Source organism: Macrosteles quadrilineatus, unplaced genomic scaffold (genome assembly GCF_028750875.1).
Source record: "Macrosteles quadrilineatus isolate MER2022 unplaced genomic scaffold, UCM_ALF_1.0 Scaffold_4__1_contigs__length_99947679, whole genome shotgun sequence".
Classification (NCBI taxonomy): domain Eukaryota; kingdom Metazoa; phylum Arthropoda; class Insecta; order Hemiptera; family Cicadellidae; genus Macrosteles; species Macrosteles quadrilineatus.
Window position 1 is genome coordinate 71,694,038 of NW_026542597.1, and position 17,297 is coordinate 71,711,334.

At 35.4% G+C, this 17,297-nt stretch overlaps 1 protein-coding gene across 1 annotated transcript; it reads left to right on the forward strand.

Moving 5' to 3' along the window:
• Positions 1-16,373, forward strand: LOC128993041 (uncharacterized). The gene is made up of 4 exons (XM_054416795.1): positions 1-611; positions 13,303-13,527; positions 14,052-14,349; positions 16,343-16,373. The coding sequence occupies exons 1-4, from the start codon at positions 74-76 to the stop codon at positions 16,371-16,373; spliced, it is 1,092 nt and encodes a 363-aa protein (XP_054272770.1). The 5' UTR covers positions 1-73.
• The last annotated feature ends 924 nt before the right edge of the window (positions 16,374-17,297 follow it).

Consider the following 17,297-nt stretch of genomic DNA (forward strand, 5'->3'; position numbering starts at 1 on the left):
CAAACCATTATGAAATAATTTCATTTTGTTCGTTACTACAGTGGCCTATTATTGTGGTTTACAAGTTTGTACAATGTCTGCAGCTCGCACTGTTGTTATACTATGCCTTTGCCAAATATTGTTCATCAAAGTGTTGCGGACCAACGGTTTCAAATTCAAAGACAAAGTGACGTACGACGTATCAAAGTACTTCTACGACACAAACTACGAATGCTACAACCTTCATATAGACAAAGATCGTTTCCACATAATGAGGTGTAAAATAAATTACATGAAACCCGTTGTCTCGCCTAGCTGCATCTTTTGTCCAATGGGTTGTGCATTTTGCGCTAGTCCTATGGAACATTACACTTATGGAAGCTTCTCAACAAAATTGTGGGGTGCAAAAGGTGAGGTGTACAAATGCCACTTTCATAGTTTGCACGCGATTGAACCAAGAAAAATCAGAGCAAGAAAAGGAATTACTGAATCAGCCGACATTAAATGTGTCATTAAAGACCACTGCAAGAGTTCGCCGTGCCAAAACCTGGGGACATGTGTCAAGACGTATTATTCATACACCTGCTTTTGTACGAAGGAATACTACGGGAAGAATTGCGAAAAGAAAGCTGGTAATGTCTTAACTTATCTTGTTTTGTAATGTCGTGTCATTACAACAAACTTACTTAGTTTTATTTTCCTAGTACGGTACCTACCTAATTTTCCTGGTTTTAAATCTAAACATAAAACTTAGGCTAGTTGTTTAGAAAATATTGCAATCGAAAACTAATTTAAACTGATATATATATCCTGAATATATCCTGATTCCTGACATGTACTCTGATATGTTCGCTTTGGGGCGGTCGTGCTAGTAAACCAACATATCAGTCCATGGCCTACCTTCCACCGGCGCCGCACGTGTCATGTCTTTTTTAAATTACGCGTTTTTTCGTATTAGTGTTTCGTCCAATTAATGTTTAATTTTTTGTGTAGGCCTACTTGCAAGTGTTATTTGTGAACTTTAAACCTCTTGACGACCATTCCATGGAATAAATCAAATTAACATTTGACTTGAAGATGTGTTTGATCTGAACACGAAACAGCTATAGTCAACTAACTACAATCTAGGATCACTTGACGGATACAGGGAGGTAATTTAAACCTTTTTATTGCGTTAACACATTTGCCACTAACACAACATATAGAAAGACACGTGTGGCATTGTAGACGGCAGGGCGCGTCCAACAAACGCCTGCTTGTCTTTATTAAACGCCATTTTAAAGTCCATAATATCAGTCTGTAAATAGATACGGTACTATTTCTGGGGGAAATCATGGATGTAAGAACCTGATGTGTGGAAACGACCAATGCTGTTCGTTGAATAACGAGGTGCATGAAATCTCACAGGATACTTTGAGATTCAAACTTCAAATTTTATATTACATTTATAAGAGGCAGATTCTTGAGCTGCCTCAACAAATGGTTTTCCTTGTCGTGTTTGCATGGTTTTCCTCCCCATTAAGTGATTTAATTGTATTTATTGATGGTATGCCCATTGCGTTAGAACAGTGCCTCAGGGAAAATAAATTTATCGTTCTCATTAAGCAGTGCCTTATGGATAAAGGAAAGAAAACAATTAGATCTGTTTTTGAAATCTTATTATATCCTTTCAAAACAGTAACTTTTTTTTAAGAGGTTAGTAATTTTATATTTAACTTCCTTTAAAGGATGAAGTGTTTTATTAACTGAAAACATAAATGTAATAAATATATAACTTTAGATATTGGTATTCTTCTGTTATAGGTATACACCAAGTATTATACACACTACTCCAGCACCAGCACAGTGTAAATTAAATAATAATGTTATAGACACTAGGTCTGGTTATTAAAATGGGTCGCTGGAATTTTATCCCCCTGGAATTTTACCCCCTGGGCAAAGCTGACGTCACCATGACGTAGTAACCTGAGTGCTCTGAAGTTTGTTCGCGGGCGGAATTTTACCCCCGCAGATTTGGAAGTCTATTGGAAATTGACTGAGCGTGATAAATTAGATTAGCAATGAAAACTGGAATTCTACCCCCTGACCAAATAACTAGCATTTAGGCAACTGTAGCTGAATACCTGTTAATCGCCACCACTGACAATCGCTACCAACTTCGCTACGAGTCTCTACCTGCGACCGTGAGTCACCACCCTCACCGCTACGTGACGGCATACATTTTTCACCTCCCTTCACTAACCAAACCACCCTATTGGGAATGACCACTGAAGTAATACCTATAGTGCTATAATTCATTCTGTGTAAACGGTTCATAAACGGTTCTGTGTTTACGGTACTATAGTTTATACTACTGATGTTCGATACAGAAGTCGATGCAGATTTTTTAATTACATTTTTAGCTGATGTAGTTTGGTTGTAATGTAACTTATATTGTACGATAGGGGCTTCCTGCCGCGCCGCACCATGCGGATTCTGCCTCCAATCTCACTTTTAATAAAGTTTAGATATTCAAGTTTGGAGGTGTACAGAAAAGTTCCTAAACTTAGAAAACAAGGAGTACATTTAAATGTTCATAGTTTTATTCTTTGTATTAATCTAAAAACTAATATTGTTAACTCTTTTATAAAAATCAATATGACAGTCAGAATAAAAAGGAGCGCTGTTTTAAGAGTTTCAAAAACGATCTCGTGACTTTGATAATTCGTATATTGTAAACAAAAAGTCAGAACGTTACCAAATTTTTAATAAAACTAGTTGTTTCCAGTTAATAATATTAACTATACAGTATTTAAAAATCATTAAAATTTTTTAATTACCTTTTAACTTATCAATACGAAAAAAAGGAAGAACTTTTAAGCGCTTAGCTTTTAATTAACCATAAATAAAAATCTTAAGCTCAATACTGTTTTAATAAAGGTTTTAACAGAGTAGGCTTAGAATACTGACTGACAGACCAGTTAAAATGTTCATCTTACTTTTAAAATGTTAAATAAGAAACTCTTCACATACTATGTTTTTTGTAAACACTCTAACGTCTTCAGCCAGATGACCTTGGTTTCGTTGTTATTTACCACTAGTAGTACGCTTATTCTGCGTGTAACAGGATGAGTGAACATGAGCGCAATAATGAAAGAGTTTACCCACACCTAGCACACTTACCGGTGTCACTGGTGTACACAATAATGTTATTTGTATGGGCAATGGGCAAATCAACCCATGAGTCGGGGCAAATAATGGTGAGTCGGTGACTCAAGTCGGTAGCGTCACGCGAACTTCGGGCCCAAGGCAGCGATGTCGTGAGTTCGGATCCTGGTCACTGCCACTAAATTTTATCAGCACAGTTCACCTTTGTACTGTACCGGCTCACCAATTGCTTTGCTGTAAACGATCCACGCACGGGCTAGGTTAAAAGAGGCTGGACCAACCTCTTAAAAAAAACCAAATCTCAGTCAACAACAATCCTAACTTCTCGTCCATTAATTAACCAAAGTCATTGGTAATATACGTAACGTATTTCCTGTTTCCCTCTCTTCTCATAGCATTTATTATTGCAGATACGTTAATCTAACTGTCACAAAGAGTTCCCACACTCTGGACTGTTTACCTTGACTACTTCCTTTACCACTTCCTACGTCGTGGACCTGTTTCCCTCTCTTCTCACAGCATTTTATTATTGCAGATACATTAATCTAACTGTCACAAAGAGTTCCCACACTCCGGACTCCTCACCTCGACTACTCCCTTCATCACTTCCTACGTCGTAGACCTGTTTCCCTCCCTTCCTATAGCATTTTAGAATTTCAAATAGATTAATTTAACTTTCACAAAGGGTTCCCACACTCCGGACTGTTCACCTTGACTACATCCTTCACCACTTCCTACGTCGTGGACCTGTTTCCCTCCCTTCCTAGAGCATTTTAGAATTTCAAATAGATTAATTTAACTTTCACAAAGGGTTCCCACAATCCGGACTGCTCACATTGACTACAACCTTCACCGCTTCCTACGTCGTGGACCTGTTTCCCTCCCTTCCCATAGCATTTTAGTATTGCAGGTATATTAATCTAACTGTCAAAAGGGTTTCTACACTCCAGACTGCTCGCCTCGACTACTTCCATTACCACTTCCTACATCGTGGACCTGTTTCCCTCCCTTCCTATAGCATTTTAGTATTGCACGTATATTAATCTAACTGTCAAAAGGGTTTCTACTCTCCGGACTGCTCGCCTTGACTACTTCCATCACCGCTTCCTTCGTCGTGGACCTGTTTCCCTCCCTTCCGATTGCATTTTAGAATTGCAGTTACATTAATCTAACTATCACAAAGGGTTTTTACACTCCAGAATGCTCGCCTCAACTACTTCCATTACCACTTCCTACGTCGTGGACCTGTTTCCCTCCCTTCCCATAGCATTTTAATATTGCAGGTATATTAATCTAACTGTCAAAAGGGTTTCTACTCTCCGGACTGCTAGCCTTGACTACTTCCATCACCGCTTCCTTTGTCGTGCGTGGACCTGTTTCCCTCCCTTCCTATAGCATTTTAGTATTGCAGGTATATTAATCTAACTGTCACAAAGGGTTTCTACACTCCGGACTGCTCGCCTTGACTACTTCCATCACCGCTTCCGACGTCGTGGACCTGTTTCCTTCCCTTCCTATTGGAATTTAGAATTGCAGTTATATTAATCTAACTGCCACAAAGGGTTTCTACACTCCGGACTGCTCGCCTTGACTACTTCCTTTACCGCTTCTTACGTCGTGAACCTGTTTCCCTCCCTTCCCATAGCATTTTTAGAATTGCAGATACATTATTCTAATTGTCACAAAGGCTTCCCACACTCCGGACTGCTCACTTTGACTACTTCCTTCACCACTTCCTACATCGTGGACCTGTTTCTCTCCCTTCCCATAGCATATTTAGAATTGCAGATACATTATTCTAACTGTCATAAAGGCCCCCCACACTCCGCAGCGCTCGCCTTGACTACTTCCTTCACTATTTCCTTCACTACTTCCTACATCGTAGACCTGTTTCCCTATCTTTCCATAGCATTTAAGTATTACAGATACGTTAATTTAACAGTCATAAAGGGTTTCCGTACTCCTTTCTTTTCACTGCTCACCTTTCCGCTTTCTTTGCTACTCTCTACGTCGGGGACCTGTTCCCCCCCCCCCCCTTCGCATAGCATTTTAGTATAAAAATATACCAACATTTTTGAATATTTAATATTCAATGCCAACATTAAATTGAATAATGTAAAAAGCTGCTTTGTTCTAAATACATACATACCTATATACTTTTAATTAAAAGGCGAAATTTTAATACTGAACATAAACGGTATATAACTGCCGACTAATATTGTTAAGTTCAATTTATTATTATGAAAGTTGTGAGATTTAATTAGTTTAAATAACACTAGGGGAAACCCGTCGAAATCGACGGTTACTTTCAAGGCTTACGTTAATTCATCTAACTGCGATAAATTGGGTGAAATACAGTATACATATTTTGAGCATTTAGCATTGTTTAAAGAGTAATAAGTGTAAAAATAATAATAATATTAATTGCGTTAGTTGCCAAATTTGTTGATCATTCAATGAATAAAATATTCCCCATACCGTACGTCATAGGAGTTATTATTAGTATGTTATATGGTAGGCTATCTCGTCCTTTGGAAGAACCTTTAAATAGAATTAAAATCGTATCGGTGGATCTTTTGTAGTTTAACACTTCCGTGATTTCATCAGTGTAATATGATTTTATTTGAAAAGAAAATATTTTTGGGAAGACATATTCTAACTTCAAAGGGAGGTATATCCGTTAATCCGTTACAGTGTAAGATTGATTTTTCCTTCATCACGTCGCGTCAGTTCATATCGTACTTCTGTGCCAATGTGTGAACCCTCTAGCATAGTTTTGGAAATTGATTGTGGGGTTACTGTTAAAGCTGGGATTCCTTGACATGGGGGATGTCAGTTAGTTGTCTCAGCCTTATCAATAACATAAAGTTGTCAATATAATCTCTCTACGGAATGTTAGGTGTAGTGGAATACTTGAAGTGAAGGGGTGGCTTTTATTCTTGAACTGTTAGGGGCCTCCTAGTTCATATGGTCTTGCAGCTTCATGGCAACAAAGAATGCAAATGACATAGCAATGGGACATTTCCAAAAAGCAAAGATACTGTAAATTGGCTGTTACGTATATATTGACGTTTACATATTGTTAATCAACGTACGGTATCTTATAAAGGATTATGTGATCTAGTTTAAAAGGAATATGACCTTTCTGTCAAGACAGTAGCTGCTTAAATAGTAGGCCTATTTTCTCTTTATTGTACCATATTTTACAGCCAAAATGTCGTGTTATTTTCAATAATGTTACCAAACCAGTGCGCCAAAGTCCGTAATATAGGCAGGTGCAAATAATTTGTCAAGATGGGTACCATTTTAGGCAAGGTTTCTATGTTTGGATTTTATTAGACACAATAAGAGCAGATATTTCTACATAAATATTTGATATGTGTATTTAATATGATAAAATGTAGGCAAAAGTGGTGAAAAAGGCAGACACCAACCCGTACAATAGATATAAGATAGTTCAATAAGAAATAATTTAAGAATTGCTGTGATAAAAGGATTTTCCACTGATTTCGTAATGGAACGTTATATTGCAAAACATGACATTATAAAGGAGAAATTCAATTTTAAAATCAGAAAATAACATTGCAAATACTTATTTGGTAGAATTCAGTAACTCCCAATAAATGTGTGTTGTTTGAAATACAATTTAAAACCGAACAGCTGTTTCATTTAAAAGTATTATTCACATGGCCAAAATGTAAACAACTCTGTGGAGGGATCTTTAAGGTTTCTGGGGTGGAGTCTTACGGGATTTTTCTAAGTTTTTGTTTTGATAACTCATCTATAGACCAAGACCTTTCTTTGGACACCTCTACCGAGTTTCTACGCCCAGCCGTTCTCTCAAATTAGTGGGGACAAAATTTCCAATTAAATATTTAGATTCCCCCATGTTAATCTTATAGGAGAAACTCCAACTTTGATGGCCTGTGGGACAAAGCCCGAGGATTTTTATTACAGGAATTGGTGAAAGGGGGTGTCTACACAAAAAATACTTTATTTTGACACGTCGTTTGTAAAAATCCGTCCATTATTAACGGAGGAGTAGTGTTTTGTAGAAATCGCCTTCACGTATTATATATAAGGATTATTCTGAAAGCTGTGAAATTATAATGATATATATTCATATAAGCCAAACTGTTTACTCCATGAATGAAAGAGCTTAGAGTAAAAGTTGTTCTCTCTATCTTAAGTAGACAACAAAATTGTTGGTCGCAAAACGTAAACAAATAAAAAGAAGAAGAAGGTAGCTCCTAATGTTATTCTTATGGGACAAATTTAAAAATGTTTTTTAAGTATTTTATAATTACTACTGAGCGGAATCGTCTAGAATTTTAATGATGTCTTTACACTGGTGTAATAACTATTTGTGCAAAATTTGAACGCTATAAGTGCAACGGTTCTTGAGTTTTAGCATAGACAAAAAGAATTAAATATAGACCGTCAGCTGTGCTGCGGTTACCATAGGTTCTAGCGCACACCGCTTGGAGCACCACGGTAGTTACGGCATACGCGCTACGTAAACTACGGCGGTGTGCGCCGGAACCTATGGTAACCATGGCAACCGCAGCACGGCTGACAGTCTATATTTCATTCTTTTTGTCTATGGTTTTAGGTGCGAACACACACACACACACACACACACACACACACACATACTCCAGCGGACAACTTTTCTCCGACTCCGCTATACACGATACATAGATTCGTTCACTCATCTATTATTTTTAGATCATAAAAAGCGCGGCATCTTGACATTGCTACGTACAATTCCCCATGCTGAAAGCAGGGGATGCAGCTCTAGCAGATAAAGACCAACTTTTCAAGTGTCTGTCCTTTAATTTTATAATAGTCATGGCAAAAGCGATTCGACAATCATGGGAACTGTCGACGTTTGAATTTTAGAGGAAAGTTTCCTTCTGATGGTTCTAAGCTTAATTGGGGCAGTAACACTCGTTTTTCAGCTGAACTTCAAGTAATAATTTCAAGACTTAGGACTTCATCATTCATCTCTTTCACCATTAATCTGGTTCTATTAACAAGAACTGTATAAAACTCAATTAAATCATTTCATAATGTTAGCATTGAACTAAACAATAACATTGAATTAAACAAACATAATAATAAATAATTCTGAACATCTGTGAATCTTAATAACATATGTAACAAAGACATTGAAGAAAAATAGAGCAAAGCAAATTCTACATACAAGAGGTAATAATAATTGAGCGGAGCGAAGCGAATCGAGTGAAGCTCTTTACTACACTCCTGCTTTTGCTTTACAAATACTCTTCCTAAACGGCTGAAGCGATCACACCAAATTCAGCACAATTATAGTAACCAACCATGGAAAGGTATACATCTGAAATGGTGCTAATCGGACCACAGGGTTTTTCTCTACCTGAATTTAAACTTTTGGAAATTTAACCTGGGCCTTATGGGTTAATTGGTTGCCAAGACATTATTTGCAGGATAACAATAAAATAGTAAACAAGAGACGTAACATATGTTAGCGAATTATCTAAATAGCACAAAATACACATACCGTACAGAGGAAAAGGGAAGCACAATCTAAATTAATATAATGATATAATTCAGCATAATTTAGTACAAAATGAATAACCAATAATTATGGTCACCGGAATAAGGCTGATGCAAAATTGACTTTAATTAATCCAAATAGCCATTCCATTTATGTGAACCAAATATAGGCCTACAATTGAGTTTGGATACTGCAAGTAGACTTTGCATTTTATGTGAACTAGACGTGTCAATAATGCAGACTTTGAATAGAAACTCTAATTAGGAATTCCATTAATGTGAACCAAAGATACCACTGAGTTTGGATACTGCAAGTAGACATTCCATTGACATGGACCAGTTGTACCATTGACTTTGGATACTGCAAATAGGCACTCCATTATGTGAATCAAATGAACCATTGCTTTGGATCCTGCAAGTAGACAATTCCATAATTTTTGTGAACCAAATAATGTACCATTGAGTTCGGATACCGGAAGTAAACAATTCGTTTATGTGAACCCGACGTATCATTGAATTTTTTATACTGCAAATAGACATTCCATTTATTTAAGGGAACCAGAAGAAACCCTACCATTATGACTTTGGATACTGCAAATGGACATCTTATTTATGTGAACCAAATGGACCATTGTCTTAGATACTGCAAGTAGATTTCTCTTTTATGTTAAGCAGGTGTACCATTGATTTAGGATACTGCAAGTAGACAATTCATTTACGTGAACCAGGCCTATAATTGACTTTGAATACTGCAAATAGACATTATAAATTAATGTGACATTACATTTATGTGAACCAAATATACCATTTGATATTGGATACTAAGAGTATTTAATCTCATTTAAGAGGAATAGAATGAAGCATCGACTTTAGAAAAGTATTGGATTAATATGCTAGCTCCGCTCAATATTGCAAGCAGACAACTGCATTGTACACCTAGTAAAATATTTGTAAATAGGTTTGTAAAGAAGTGGCTTTTTACTTTTCCTGGAGTTGAAACATTATTGTCCTAGTTGTTGCAAATGGAAGTACACATGTTTTGATTTTTTCTGTACTGTCAAAACAAATCAAATCAAATCAAATCAAAATCTCCTTTGTTCATGAATGTACAAGTACAAAGAATAGAGCCAGTGAGTACTTATTGTCTATTCACAATATTTTAAATTATAAAATTCCTCAAAGGAGTAAATTGCTTTTTCTACTAGGTATTTTTTAAGTTTAAAATAAAATTTCCTACTATTACATTCATTTATTATATCTTTTGGTAAAAAATTTATATATCTAAGGCCTCTATACACTGTGTTTTTTTTATAAAATTCTAAATTATGCCTGTTTTGTATAACATATTGTGCATTTCTGGTATTATATCTATTACTGGTAGGCCTACTTAGTTCTAGCTGTATTTTTGGTAAATGGTGCTGCTTAGTATATTTTATTGTCTCGTATATATAAATTCCAAACACTGTTAGGATTTCCAAATTAGAAAAATGATACTTCACACTTTCAATCCAATTTAAACTTAGCATTAATCTAATAGCTTTCTTTTGTAACAGAAGTATTTGATTAAGGTTTGATTTTGAGGTCCCTCCGTACACACTAATTCCGTATGATATAAATGAATGTACAAAAGCATAATACACCAGTTTTAGAGCCGAAAGATCACAGACATAGGACATCCTTCGAAGAGCATACAAGCCTGATGAAATTTTGCCTACAACATGCTGGACATGAGAGTCCCAACTTAAATTGTTATCAATAATAATTCCTAAAAATTTTAAATCATTTACTTTATTAATTTTAGCATTAGTCTTCAAAATTGTCTCATTGTTTTTATTTTTATTTGTACAGAAAGAAATGTAACTACTTTTATTTTCATTTAAAAGTAAATTTTTGCTGTTAAAAAAGTTTTTAATCTTGTTAATAGAGTTAGAATAAGAATTTTGTACAGCTTCGAGAGTTTTGCCTGTCACCAAAAGGCTTGTATCGTCTGCATATAGGCAAACTTTGCTATCTGTTCCTGAAATAAAACTAGGTAACCCCTTGATATAGCACAAAAACAGAAGCGGTCCTAGGATAGATCCTTGGGGTACTCCGTATTTGATAGATTGTATTGTTGAATTATGAAATTGTATAACATTTTTTGTACTAAGCCCTTTTGTGACAGTATATTGCTTCCTATCATTAAGATATGATTTAAACCATTCTATCTGGCGATTTTTTATTCCTAAGGATTGTAATGTTTTTATTAATTCTGAATGATTTACACTATCAAAAGCGTGAGTAAGATCTAGAAAGATCCCCAAAGTTTTATTTTTTTTATCTATGCTTTCAATTATTTATGTCACAAAATCTACACTAGCGGTTGTCGTTGACCTTCCAGCTCTAAACCCATGCTGATCTTCATCAAATAATTTATTTTTCTCTAAAAAATCTACTAATTGATCGTACACAACTTTTTCAAAAATTTTAGAAAAATTTGATAGTAGGGAAACTGGACGATAATTGAGAGGATCGGTTTCTAAACCTTTCTTAAAAATTGGAATAACTTTTGCTATTTTTAATTTGTTGGGAAATATACCGCAGATTAAAGAAGAATTTACTAGATGTGTTAACGGTTTTGAAATTTCATGTTTGATTGATTTTAACAAAGACATTGGGACCTCATCAAATCCCGAAGAAGTTTTATTTGGCCTACTTGAAATTACTTTAATTATTTCATCTTCAGTCACTGTCCTAAACTTGAAAGTACTGTCAGAAAAAGAAGTAGGAGTTGAATAAATCGTGTTTTGGGATAAATGAGGAATAACTTGACTTTCAACAGCATTAATAAAAATGTCATTAAAAATATTAGATACTTCCAATGGTTCTCTAACCAGTTTCCCTGATTTATTTGTTAGTTCAATTTTTGGGACATGAGCTATAGCAGTAGGCCTACCACCTACTTCACTGTTAATTAAACTCCAAGTTGTTTTGATTACATTGTCAGAGGTTTTTACTTTATCATTGAAATATTTACTTTTTGCCTGAATAATCATTTTTCTAAAACTAGATTTAATACTATTTACATTTTCTTGTGATACATTTTCTTGTGATACATAGTTGCCTTCCCTTGATATTTTGCCATTCTTTATAATTTCATTATTTTTATTTTTAATATCCTGAGAAATCCAGCCAGAGTAGTTTTTTTTGCAAGGTATGATTAATTTTGGAAAGTGAACATTAAAATAAAACATAAAAATTGAGTAAAAAGTATCAAATTTATATTCAGGAGATGCGTTATAAATATCAGCCCAATTTTCCAACATTAGATCTCTTTTAAATGCCTTTATATTTTGATCTGATAATTTTCTTACCTCTTTTTAGCGAATTTCCCTATAGGGAAGTAGCTATTACCGTAGGTGGCACGGTAAGACCTAGACCCGGGACCGATTTACTTTTTCATTTTGATGTCCCCAGAGGCCAAAAACACCATTCGTTCAAATTTTTATATATGTATATATATATATATAGACTTATATATATATATATATATATATATATATATATACGTCCGTGAACGCGATAACTTGAGTAATTTTTGTCAGATTTTGATGAAATTTGGTTTAAAGGTGTAAAGCGGGATAAACTTGAATGAGTTCGCGAACCAGCACGATCGGACCATGGGAACGGGGCTTTACGGGGGGTTTTATGGGGTAAAAATTGGTTTTTCTCACTTTTGACCCTCAAAACACAAAATTTCCCAATTTCTCTTTAGACCTTTTTAAAGAGCTTAAAAAAACAAATAATTTAGTATATAAAAGTATTTTTGTTCAATTATTAGTAACGGAGAAAATTAAAAAAATTGTAAATTTAAAATTCCCATGTTATTCTTATGGAGAATATTGTCAAATGTTGTAGTTTGCTTGTTTATGGATATATTTTGATCAAACTTGGCAAATTTATTTATTTTGTACTAAGCTATCAATATTTTACTCAAAAACACACTTTATTAGTTTCCTTGTAGCAGCAAACCTAGGTACTCGTTAAACCTAATGTTATTAAAATATATTTAACTGAAAATCAATTCAGACAAATGGAAATTCGCTTAGTCGGCAGGTTTGCTGCGGCGGGGGTATTTAACTGTTTTTTCTTTCTGTAATTTTGAATCTAACAGTGTAATTATCTGTTCATCATGATCAGATATCTCTGTAATAATACCTGATACCGCAATTTTACTTTTTTCAATGTTTGTTATGCAATTATCTATTGCACTAACACTGTATTTTATTGTTATTATCTATCACTTTAATGTTTTATTTGAATCTGTGAAAAAACGTTTATTTCATAATTTTAAATTGTTTTGATACAAATTTGCCATTATATATGTTTAATCTTTATAATAGCATAATGTATTATTTGTTTTTGTTCTCCAGTACGTCTTTTAGATTGTAATGGTTCCTCAACACGAGAAAATATTCATTCTCAATTTGTATTGGTTATAACTATGTCTTGTATCCTATGTAATGTATATTAATTGTCAATTGTTATTTTGTTGTATTGTTGAGTGAATAAAGATATTTTGAATTGAATTAAGTTTTGCTAAGGAAATTTCTTTGTGTAGTACTTTTACTCTTTAATTGTATAAACTGCTGTTTTCAGGTAATTTGGCAGGTAAACTCACTTACGGTGTCCAGTTGTGGTTTCCTCTGGAGGTGATAGCGGGTCAAATATTTCCTTTCTTCATCACTGTCGCTCATGAAGGGGAAAATCAAATTATCGAACTTACCACACCATCAAAATTATTGATCAGACTAAGACCGAGCGACAAAATCCAAAACTTTGATACAAAATGTTCAGGTGGTAAATGCAGGTGTGATACCAAAGGTACATTTCTAAATGAGTTATATTTAATAGAAAAATTTTAGTAATTCCAAAATGTTAATTTTGAATTTTAAACATGTTTTTAAATTAGAATAAAAAATCAAGTCGTTTATAAATCAATGTGAGATCCACTCTGTATCCAATTCTAATATTACATTAGTATCACATGAATTTCAAAAAAATAGACCGATTATAAACTTATAGAACATTATAATACTAAATATGTAAGGATGTAGCAGTGAAGTTTATTTTTTGTACAGAAACCTGATTAAAAGCCAAGTTTGTGAAAAGTGTATTTAATTTTTTTTTATTAGAACACATAATAAAAGATTCAAATTTTGAAATTTGTATGTAACTTTATGAAATGTTGATAATTAACAACTATCTAATTAATTTTGTCATGGTTGTAATAATGATTAAAGCCAATTATGTCAATATAACTAATACTACTCACCAAGTGTAAATATAGTTTTCACATACTCTGTCAAAATAATGTTTTATAATTATACAATTTCAATTTTTTTCAGGAAATTGCAAAACAGCTTACAAAGGAATTTTGATATCCGACCTCTATTATTTGAAAGAGAATTTTTTCCACTTGCCAATGCTGTTTTTAAATTTACATACACTAGCAATTGTGACCAATGTTACCATAAAGGTGTACAATGAGAAATTGAATCTTACTGAACCAGTTTATCAAGAAACAATAAACTCTCTTGCCAAGTTGAGGTTACAAGACGTGTACTTTTACGACGAAGTCCAACCAAATTGTGCCTGTCAAGTTATTTCAGCGTCAGGGTCCATAGAGTCTAGACCTAGTATTTGGTAAGGCAACTGATGTATACAGATAAACTGGTTTATTAACTGGTTAGCTGGTTTATTACTGGCTTAGGATATTTATATCCTAGGAAATCATAACTGTGACAAGCTTGCAATTGGTTGCCAATCATAATATGGCCACGTTAATTAATCAGTGTGGGAATTTTTTTGAGAGGGGAAAATAGTTTTTTTACAGATACCTAAAAGGTAAGGGTGGGGATGCGGATGCCTTCCCACCTCCCTCATAGAGACCCACAACTATAAAACATCTCTTCTTACCCTTCTCTGGCATTGCATCTCATGACTGTAATGTATTTATTATAGTAGCAATAACTGTATACCAATGTAATCAATGGCTTACTAATCTATATACTTACTTACTCTTACTCCTGTGGCCATTGGAAACCTAGGTGGTTTTTGGCCTCACCAACCATGTGCCTCCAAGCTCTTCTATCCTCTGCCAGCTCCAAGTCTGCTCCCATTCCTCTCTAGTCCTTCGTTGCCTCATCAACCCATCGCATTCTTGGTCTACCTAATGGTCTCCTTCCTTCTGGTATACCTCTGAGTACCATCTTTACCATCTCTCTCTCTCACTTCTACGGTTAATATGGCCCATCCATCTCAACCTCCTACTCTTAACTATTCCCACAATATCTGGTTCACCATATAATTCTTTTAACTCTCTATTTTTCCTTATCCTCCATGCATTTCCTTCTTTTACTCAGGCCCGTTTTTGACCCTGTCAGCGCCCTAGGCACAACTATGTAGTAGCGCCCCTTTGCTGTATATATATATATACAGGGTGTCCACCGACCAGGAAAACTGGGAATCCGTGAATTATGCTTGAGTTTTTTGGAACCAGGAAATATGCGTGAATTTTGTATATGCACCTGGAATTTTCAATTTACCGCCATTGCGAATGACAATAGTTACGTTTCCGTGACCGCGTGAGACGACAATATGTCTACACACGGCAACGAGGGATTATCAGACTTTTCCGCGATCGAAGAAGACGATGGTGATTGAATGATTTGAATTGAATATCTACAGAGCCACGAGGGATGATCAGAATATTGTCGCGATAACGGAAGGCGATGATGATGTCCACACGAACGCAGGAAACAGCAAAAATTTTGCCGCGATCGCAGAAGACGATGATGATCGCCACAAGATGGCAGGAAATGATTACCATTTTGCCTCAATCGCGGGAGGCAATTGCTATAAACAAACGACCGCGGGGTACAATTAATGATGTCTTCACGGCTGCGTAGGGTAATCAGAATTTTGCCTCATTCGCGGTACACGATAATTATCTCCTCACGACCGCGGGAAATGTTCATATATTGCCGCGATCATGGAAGGCAATAATTATGTATACACGACCGTGAAAAATAGTCAGAATTTTGCCTCAATTGCGGGAGTCGGTTACGATTTCTATACGGCAGGGAGGGATTTTTGGAAGTTTACTGCGATCATGCAAATACAACTACCAATTTTTTTTATTTCCCAATTTTTTGGTGCCCCCAAAAAAAGCCAATTGCCTCGCGCCCTAGGCACGTGCCTACCGTGCCTATTTGGTAAATCGGCCCTGCTTTTACTGGTCCAAAAATTCTTCTCAAAATGTTGTTTTCAAAAGTAATGACCCGTATAGCAATACAGGTTGCACTATAGTTTTATACATTTTTATTTTAGTGGTTTTTGATAGCAGTTTGCTTTTGAATAATTTTATTAAACTTCAGTATGATCTTTCTGCTGCTGTGAGTCTGCTCTGAATTTCTATTTCTTCTCTATTATTGTTTGTGATCATCACTCCCAAATACTTAAAAATACAAGTTTTCTGGAACCTATAGTTTAATACTTCTAAGTGGTCTTCCTCGTCATCTTGCCTACTTATTTTCATGTATTTGGTTTTGTTTTCATTTATTTGTAAACCCACTTTTCTTGCTTCTTTAATTAGTAGGTACTTCTGTTAGCACTTTGAGATTATTTTTGTTTTCAGCTACAATGGCTACATCATCTGCGAATGCTAGAAGGTTTATTTTATCAGTAAGTCTTGCCCCTCCTTCACTATTTCTTGTTTTCTTGAGAGCTTCTTCTAGTGCCATATTGAATAATAATGGCGATAGACCATCACCTTGTCTCACTCCGGTATTTATATTAAATGTATCTGTATATTCTTTCCCTATTTTTACTTTCCCTTTGGATTCGTTTAAACACATTTTTGCCAACTGAATTATTTTATTATACGAAGTACCTGGAGACCGAGCTTTGCTCGGGAAAAATCATTATTTTACTCTGAAAGCGGGGTTAGTATTGCAGATACATAAATCTATTTCCAAACTCCACACTGCTCGCCTTTACTACTTCCTTCAGCACTCCCTACGTCATGGACATTTTTCTCTCCCATTGCATGTTAGGATTGCAGATACATTAATGTAATTGCCACATACAGTTCCCCACTCTGAACTGCTAGCCTACTACTTCCTTCACCACTTCCTACAAAGCGGACCTGTTTTCCTCCCTTCCCATTTCATTTAAAGATTGCAGATACCTTGATCTAATCGTCATAAACAGTTCCCACACTCCGGACAGCTCGGCTTGACTACTTCCTTCACCACTTCCTACGTCGCGGGCCTGTTTTCCTCCCTTCCCATAGCATTTTAGGATTCCAGATACCTTAATCTAATCGTCATAAACGGTTCCCACACTCCGGACAGCTCGCCTTACCATGGCCTTGACTACTTCCTTCACCACTTCCTACAAAGCGGACCTGTTTTCCTCCCTTCCCATTTCATTTAAAGATTGCAGATACCTTGATCTAATCGTCATAAACAGTTCCCACACTCCGGACAGCTCGGCTTGACTACTTCCTTCACCACTTCCTACGTCGCGGGCCTGTTTTCCTCCCTTCCCATAGCATTTTAGGATTCCAGATACCTTAATCTAATCGTCAT

Excerpts from the sequence above, each read along its gene's own strand:
- LOC128993041 (XM_054416795.1), top strand. The coding sequence starts at position 74 with ATGTCTGCAGCTCGCACTGTTGTTATACTATGCCTTTGCCAAATATTG. Across the intron at positions 13,528-14,051 it reads ATGCAGGTGTGATACCAAAG|GAAATTGCAAAACAGCTTAC; the intron begins GTACATTTCTAA and ends AATTTTTTTCAG. Across the intron at positions 14,350-16,342 it reads GAGTCTAGACCTAGTATTTG|CTACAATGGCTACATCATCT; the intron begins GTAAGGCAACTG and ends TTTTGTTTTCAG.